Source organism: Gopherus flavomarginatus, chromosome 11, assembly GCF_025201925.1.
Source record: "Gopherus flavomarginatus isolate rGopFla2 chromosome 11, rGopFla2.mat.asm, whole genome shotgun sequence".
Taxonomy (NCBI): Eukaryota; Metazoa; Chordata; order Testudines; family Testudinidae; genus Gopherus; species Gopherus flavomarginatus.
Window position 1 is genome coordinate 7,297,490 of NC_066627.1, and position 8,277 is coordinate 7,305,766.

Below are 8,277 nucleotides of genomic sequence, written 5' to 3' on the forward strand. Positions count from 1 at the left end.
TAATGGGGCATCAGCCCCCTGACATCACTAGCCTGTTAGCCTCCCAAGCAATCACCAGAGTTTGGCATAAGCATGTCATAAGCTTTTATTGGATACCTCCCAGGCTATCATTTGTGAATTAAAATGGCTTGCTAGGTGTAGTGAATTTGTCAGGGCTGTCTGAAGTCACCGTTACTGAACAGTGACTCCCATGGAGGGGTTCTTAGGGTCACAGAGGATCGAGGGAAAGAAAGGGTTAAGAGTAACTGAAAGGCTATATCAAAAATAGAATCATTTCCTCATATTGCACCATTCACAACTATGCCCCAGCTCCACACCCCTCCCTGGCATCTTCCCAGGCAGATGGAATGCCCAGGATGAGTCCAGAGATGCATGTAGAAGCATCGTAAACGCTGGTCAGCTTAAAGAAAATGCAAGGGCAGGGTCCTTTCCTGGGTCCCCGGTCTGGAGTCCAATGGAGTTCCTGGTTGGTTCTAGGTAGCCGGCACCAGGTCGGATCTTTGCCTCTGGATCCTGATCTCCTCAGGCTTGGATCTGCCTGATCCATGCATTGGGTCCCACATCAATTCAGGGTCTGCCTTTTTGGGGAGGGGGAGCTAAGCAGAGAATCCCTGAGCTGTTCTGCTTCTTATTCCAGTCTCAAACTCTAAGCAGTCTGGGAAGTGGTGTCTGGAGGCTCTGGAATCATTATTGTTGTAGTCCATGAGTAGGTGCCCTAGAAGCTGAGTCCAGCATTCCAGGAGCTGACAAACTCCGAAATCGGCCCATTTATAGATTACACAGGATATGCACATAATTTCCAGGTCCTGATTCTGATCTCACTCGTTCAGCTGTCTAGTGGGATTCTCTCCCACAGAAGTTAATGTTGTAAAGAACAATTTAAGTGGTGTCAGAATTGGACCTAGGCAATTTCTCATGTGAGAAAAGGCTGCAAGATTGGACCCATTATTACTGGAGCAATTCCAACACTCTTGCTTAGCTCCTTAGACCTTTACTGAGTGATATAAAACTCTGCACTGGCTAGCATACCTTGAGAAAACAGTCCCTATGTTGCTCTGTATAGATTAATTAAAGTCCTTATTCAGCAAAGCACTTGGGGTACATAATTTTAAAGGTATTTGGGCACCTAACAGGATTTTCAAAAGCACCTAGGCACCAAGAACTCATATATTTCAATATAGGTCCTAATTGCCTTTGTACCAATCTGCGATTTTAAGCACCTACTGCTTTTGAAAATCTGGCCTTCATCATTTGCTTAATCCAGTGTAAGTTCAGGATTTCTCAATTCTGCCTTTGAAAGTCCTGCCACTCCTATATAGTATTTTTATATTTACCTAGATGACCCACATACAGAAAGCAGAAGTGGGAAATCAAACGGTCATCACCAAGTTCATCCTCTTGGGATTTGGGGATCTCCCTAAACTACAGATTCTTCTCTTCCTGCTTTTTCTAATGATCTACATTGCAACCGTGGCTGGGAACATCCTCATCATTGCGCTAGTTGTGGCTGATCAGCATCTGCACACCCCCATGTACTTCTTCCTCGGGAACTTGTCCTTTGTGGAGACCTGCTACAGTTCCACCATCCTGCCCAGGATGCTGGCCAGTCTCCTGATTGGAAACAGAACTATTTCTGTCTGTGGCTGCATCATGCAGTTTTATTGTTTTGGCTTCTTGGCATGTACAGAGTGTTATCTCCTAGCAGCAATGTCTTATGACCGGTATTTAGCGATATGTAAACCTCTGCATTATGCAGCCCTTATGAATGGCAGAACCTGGGTTCTAGCAGCTGGATCATGGCTGTGGGCATTTGTGGCTAGTACCATAACTGTATGTTTGATGTCACAATTAACATTCTGTGGCCCCAGTGAAATCGACCATTTCTTCTGTGATCTCAACCCATTGATTAAACATTCCTGTCATGACACCAACCTGATCACACTGCTGTGTTTCATACTCACCTCAATAGGTGTCCCTTTCCCATTTCTATTAACCCTGGCATCCTACATTTTTATCATCACCACCATTTTAAGAATCCCTTCCACCACTGGGAAGAAAAAGGCATTTTCTACTTGCTCCGCTCATCTCATGGTGGTGACAGTTTTCTATGGGACTATAATCATTGTCTATATTTTACCAGACACTGACACTCATAGAGACCTCAACAAAGTGTTCTCTGTCTTCTACACTGTCCTGACTCCTCTGGTCAATCCCCTCATCTACAGCCTGAAGAACAAAGAGGTCAAGGAGGCCTTGAGAAAGATCATCCATAAATTGATGGTGCTCACAGGAATTCAGAAGGAGTGACTGCTGTGGGAACAAATCCATCTGGCTGAACTAGCAGTGGAGGAAGCATTTAGATGGCCGCAAGCTCATACCCACTGATGCTTCCAGGGGGAATGTGAAGACATACTAAGTTTTGGGATGGCTGCATTCCCATTAAATACTAGCGCTCCTATTTACTACTGCCTTCACTGCAAACATAACTGTGATATGCCTTGCATTCCACAAAGCAAAATTCAAGATTCCAGTTCCATATTTCATCTGCTCTTCTGCTCTAACTGAGTTTGGAAAACACATTTTGCATAGCCCTAGTTTTGGATTCCAGTGGGTGGGTTTGGATTGTTACACTGGTTAGTCTCTCCTTTGTGTCCTGGATTCCTAAATGCTCCCTAATGTTGTATCTGGGAAGACTGTATTTTTGTAATATGTGTTCTCTTGCAAAGATTAATAGGTTTAGAAGACCTAAATAATTTCCTATCAATCAATCAATCAATCATCAGTCAATAAATGATAAAAATGATTTTTGTTGAAACATTTCTTTATTACAACAAGTCATTGTTAAATAAAGAAATTCTAAGTACTTGTGGATAAAAATGCTACTCAATTCTGTATTTGAAAAACATCAGGATCTATTCTCCTGAAGCACATTGGGTAAAATTATCAAAGTGCCTGAATGCCTTAAAAGCCCAAATCCCATTGACTTTCACTGAAACGTAGATTCAGGACCTTGTTCACTTTTGAAAATAGAACTTAGGCCCTAAATCACTTACAGGCTTTGCAAGTTCTACCCATTGAGTAGGACCTGTGCCTTAGATGTTCATTCAAAGTAATATACAGGATCTAATTCAAGGCATAACAGTAGAGGGAGCCATTAAGCAGTGGTGCCCACAGTATAATTAGGTTCAACATCCTAGGGGCAGGTAGGATATCAAATAGTGATAGTTTTGGTTTTGTGGCTGATTGTTATATGCTAGCATTAATGTCTTATGAATGGTATTTATCAATATGTAAACCACTCTATTATGCAGCCCTTGTGACTGGCTGTAGCACAAGTACCTTTCTGACTATTACCATAGTAATATCTTTGTTGTAATGAATAATGTTCTGTGGCCACCAATGAAATTGACCTTTTCTTTTGTGACTTCACCCCATTGATCAATCTCTCCTGCCATGGCATCTCTTGAATGACTGGTGACCTTCAGATTCTCTTCTACAGACACCCTGCCCAATTCCTATTGACTCAGACATCCTATACTTGTGTCATCACCATCATCCTGAGAATCCCTTCCACTACCACAGGAAAAAGGCATTTTCCACCTGCTCCTCTTACCTTATTGGAGTTACAATTTTCTATGGGACCTAATATCCGGATTGCTCCCAAATGCTGTTGCACTAAGAGACCTGAACACTGTGAAATCCTTGCTGATCTTAAATGCATAAAAGAAGCTTACAAGAAGTGTAAGATTGGACAAATGACCAGGGAGGAGTATAACAATATTGCTCGGGCTTGCAGGAGTGAAATCAGGAAGGCCAAAGCACACTTGGAGTTGCAGATAGCAAGAGATGTTAGGAGTAACAAGAAGGGTTTCTTCAGGTGTGTTAGCAACAAGAAGAAAGTCAAGGAAAGTGTGGACCTCTTACTGAATGAGAGAGGCAACCTAGTGAGAGAGGATGTTGTAAAAGCTAATGTACTCTGTCAAGGTTCCTTCCCCACTCTGAACTTTAGGGTACAGATGTGGGGGAACTGCATGAGAAGCTCTAAGCTCAATTAACAGCTTAGATCTGGTCTGTCTGCCACCACTCACAAGCACTACTTCCCTTCCCTGGATAGCCTTGAGAGCCTTCACCAATTTCCTGGTGAACACAGATCCAAACCCCTTGGATCTTAAAACAAGGAGAAATTAACCGTCCCCCCTCCTTTCTCCCAACAGCTCCTGGGGGATCTGGATCTAACCCCCTTGGATCTAAAAACAAGGATAAATCAATCAGGTATTAAGAAAAAGGCTTTTAATTAAAGGAAAGAAAGGTAAAAGAAAACCATCTGGGAGAGATTAGCATACCAGCTACTCTCACAGACAACAGATTCAAACACAGAGGATGTTCCCCTGGGCAAAAACTGAGTTACACAAAAAAATACCCAAATACCCAATTTGACTATTCCTCTAATTGCGCAAGACAGGTTACAAAGAAATAAACATAAACCTATTTATTTCCTTCACTAATACTCACTACTTAATAAGAGACTGAATTCTGGAGCTTTCTCACTCCGGTCAAAGTGAATCTGACCCAGACGAAGGGAACTTCCCTCCTCCCTTTTGAAACATCTTGTTCCCCCATTGGTTCCTCTGGTCAGGTGTCAGCTAGGCTAGGTGAACTTCTTAACCCTTTACAGGTAAAAGAGGCATTAACCCTTAACTGTCTGTTTATGACATACTCAATGCTTCTTTTTGTCTCTGTCTTCAGAAACAAGTTCAGCTCCCAGACTGCTGCACTGGGCAGCACAGCATGGGAAGGAGGTGACCAGCCCTCTGTGGAGAAAGAAGTAGTCCGGGACTATTTAGAAAACTGGATGAGCACAAATCCATCGGGCTGGATGCCCTGCTTAAGGAGTTGGTGGATGTGATTGAAGAGCCATTGGCCATTATCTTAGGAAACTCATGGCGATCGGAGGAGGTCCCAGATGACTGGGAAAAGGCTAATGTACTGCCCATCTTTAAAAAAAGGACGATCCAGGGAACTACAGGCCAGTTAGCCTCACCTCAGTTCCTGGAAAAATCATGGAGCAGGTCCTCAAGGCAGGGCCTCCCAGAGGATTCAGGGGGTGTTCAGGGCATTTCGGCAGTGGATCCTGGAGTGGAAGGGCCCCCCACTGTGGGACTTAGGGGAACTTTGGCGGCAGGTCCTGGAATGGAAGGGCCCCCAGCCGCCAAATTGCCGTCGAAGACCTGGAGCGGAAGAAGCTCCGGGTGCCTTGGCCCCATGAGTTTTCTGTAGCCCCCAAAGCAAGTGAAGGACCTTGCTCCAGGGACCCTGAAAAACTCTCGTGGGGGCCCCTGCAGGGCCTGGGGCCTGGGGCAAATTGCCCCACTTTCCCTCCCTTGGGAGACCCTGCCTCAAGGAATCAATTCTGAAGCACTTAGAGGAGAGGAAATTGATCAGGAACAGTCAGCATGGATTCACCAAGGGCAAGTCATGCCTGACTAACCTAATTGCCTTCTATGAGGAGATAACTGGGTCTGTGGATGAGGGGAAAAGCAGTGGATGTGTTATTCCTTGACTTCAGCAAAGCTTTTGATATGGTCTCCCACAGTATTCTTGCTGGCAAGTTAAAGAAGCATGGGCTGGATAAATGGACTATAAAGTGGATAGAAAACTGGCTAGATCATCGGGCTCAACAGGTAGTGAACAATAGCTCCATGTCTAGTTGGCAGCCGGTTTCAAGCAGAGTGCCCCTAGGCTTGGTCCTGGGGCCATTTTGGTTCAATATGTTCATTAATGATCTGGAGGATGGCGTGGACTGCACTCTCAGCAAGTTTGCAGATGACACTAAATTGGGAGGAGTGGTAGATATGCTGGAGGGTAGGGATAGGATACAGAGAGACCTAGACAAATTAGAGGATTGGGCCAAAAGAAACTTGATGAGGTTCAACAAGGACAAGTGCAGAGTCCTGCACTTAGGATGGAAGAATCCTATTCACTGTTACAGACTAGGGCTGCATGGCTAGACAGCAGTTCTGCAAAAAAGGACCTAGGGGTTACAGTGAACAAGAAGCTGAATATGAGTCAACAGTGTGCCCTTGTTGCCAAGGCATTTTGGGCTGTATAAGTAGGGGCATTGCCAGCAGATCAAGGGAAGGGATTATTCCCCTGTATTCTGCCTTGGTGAGGCCACATCTGGAGTAATGCGTCCAGTTTTGGGCCCCCTACTACAGAAAGGATGTGGACAAATTGGAGAGAGTCCAGCGGAGAGCAACAAAAAATGATCAGGGGGCTGGGACACATGACTTACCAGGAGAGGCTGAGGGAACTGGGCATGTTTAGTCTGCAGAAGAGAAGAGTGAGACAGGATTTGATAATAGCCTTCCATTATGTGAAGGGAGGTTCGAAAGAGAATGGATCTAGACTGTTCTCAGTTGTAGGAGATGACATAACAAGGACTAATGGTCTCAAGCTGCAGCGAGGAAGGTTTAGGTTGGATATTAGGAAAACCTTTTTCACTAGAAGGGTGGTGAAGCACTGGAATGGGTTACCTAGGGAGGTGGTGGAATCTCCTTCCTTAGAGCTTTTTAAGATCAGACTTGACAAAGCCCTGACTTGGAGATTTAGTTGGGAATTGGTCCTGCTTTGAGAGAGGGGTTGGACTAGATGACATCCTGAGGTCTCTTCCAACCCTAATCTTCTATGATTCTATGAAGCTTTTTATTAAAGCCCAGCAACACTCCGTATTAAGAACGTCAAGAAGACAGTATTATTCAGTTCCCTTCAGGAAGCAGAAAAATACTTCACAAATCTGCAAACTCCTTCCTGCTGTTACCTGGGGTGCTTTCAACTCAAAGCTCTTGGTAACTTTTAATCTGTATGAGGTGGTGTTAGGAAATAAATCAGGGGAGAGACGGTCTTCCAAGCGATAGATGGCTGACACAGACAGGACAATACATGAATGCTTTCACTTAATGCTAAACTTTACTAGTCTCAAGCACTTAGATATGTCCACAACAGGTTAGTCAAACTCCCCCAACCCTCAATAATTACCAAAGCTGAGTGTGGCTCTCGAGTGGTACAGTGGCAGCCCGTCTGCTGCTGGGGAACACAAGATGCATCCAGAGGCAAAGACCAGTCCTGAAAAGTCTCCCTACCTCTAACTTTTCCTCCTTATTTTAAACATTAGTAACACAATGACATGGCCGTTAAAGAACACTTGTCAAACAAGCAGTTTCAATAGTCAAGCAAGAGGCTCCTTCTATTATTGATTTACCATGTGTGGTTTTTTCCAGAGTTTGCAGTCTTGCGGCCCTGTTAGACATATTCCTGAGAGTACATCCTGCTCTTCTAAAATGCATGTATCAGCAACTTCAACACAATTCTTATCAGGAAGGATGTGGGGTCAAACTGCCCTTTCTGTGGCACCCAAAATTCCCTCCCCTCCTTCCTTTGTTAAGCTAAGCTTGCTGACTTGGCTGCTTTTAGCAATAAGCCATAGTGTTTCCAGGCACTTTACTTGTTTGCTGACATCTCCCCATACACTGCAAGAGAGAATGAGCCAACCATATGGAATTTACGTAGTGCTGACATCCGACACGGGTGCTCTAAACTAGTTGATGGGTGCTAGTTGATATTAATGTTATTTTCTTTTCTTTTTTCTCTCTTTCAGTGGGGTTGAAGGGTCAAATGGTTATTATCACATTACTTCTTATTGCCTTAATTCATGGGATAAGCACATCAATGTAAAATCTGTCATTTGATTAATAATTACACATATATTTTTATTTGTGGTTTATGAGAGGGTGTTTCTTTATGGACTGATGTATGAAGTTACTGTTGGTAATAGGTGATCATTATAGTTGTAATGTTTGGGGGCCAGTGAGATGTGAGATTCACCAAGTGTCACCTGATCTGGATGATCCCTCTGGCTATCAGGTGTGTATTTTTGGACTGTTTAAACAGATTCTCCTTTTAAATGGTATGGCACTAATGTGCATTTCTCACTCCACTATCTTTTTTGTTTTGGTTTTTTTTTTCACTTATTTAATTCCTTTTTCTGTCCCTCTCCTTCCCATTTTTGTGGAATATGTGCTGGGAAGTGATACCTTCCCCTGGATTATATAACTTTTCCTGCTTAGGTATGTAAGAATTGTGTATGCTGCCCAGGAAAAAATGAAATTTCTCATTTATTCACCAAGCGACTTTATATTTTGTCTGGTACATTTTAACAATGATGGCTCCAATAATTAAATGTGTCTTCTGAAATATAAAGAGTTTCAATAACCTTATTAA

General features: G+C 43.5%; 1 protein-coding gene across 1 annotated transcript; it reads left to right on the top strand.

The window, feature by feature from the left end:
• Window positions 1-1,338: 1,338 nt before the first annotated feature.
• Window positions 1,339-2,307, top strand: LOC127031813 (olfactory receptor 11A1-like). Its single transcript, XM_050918842.1, has one exon. It carries the CDS (start codon window positions 1,339-1,341, stop codon window positions 2,305-2,307), a length of 969 nt encoding a protein of 322 aa, XP_050774799.1.
• The last annotated feature ends 5,970 nt before the right edge of the window (window positions 2,308-8,277 follow it).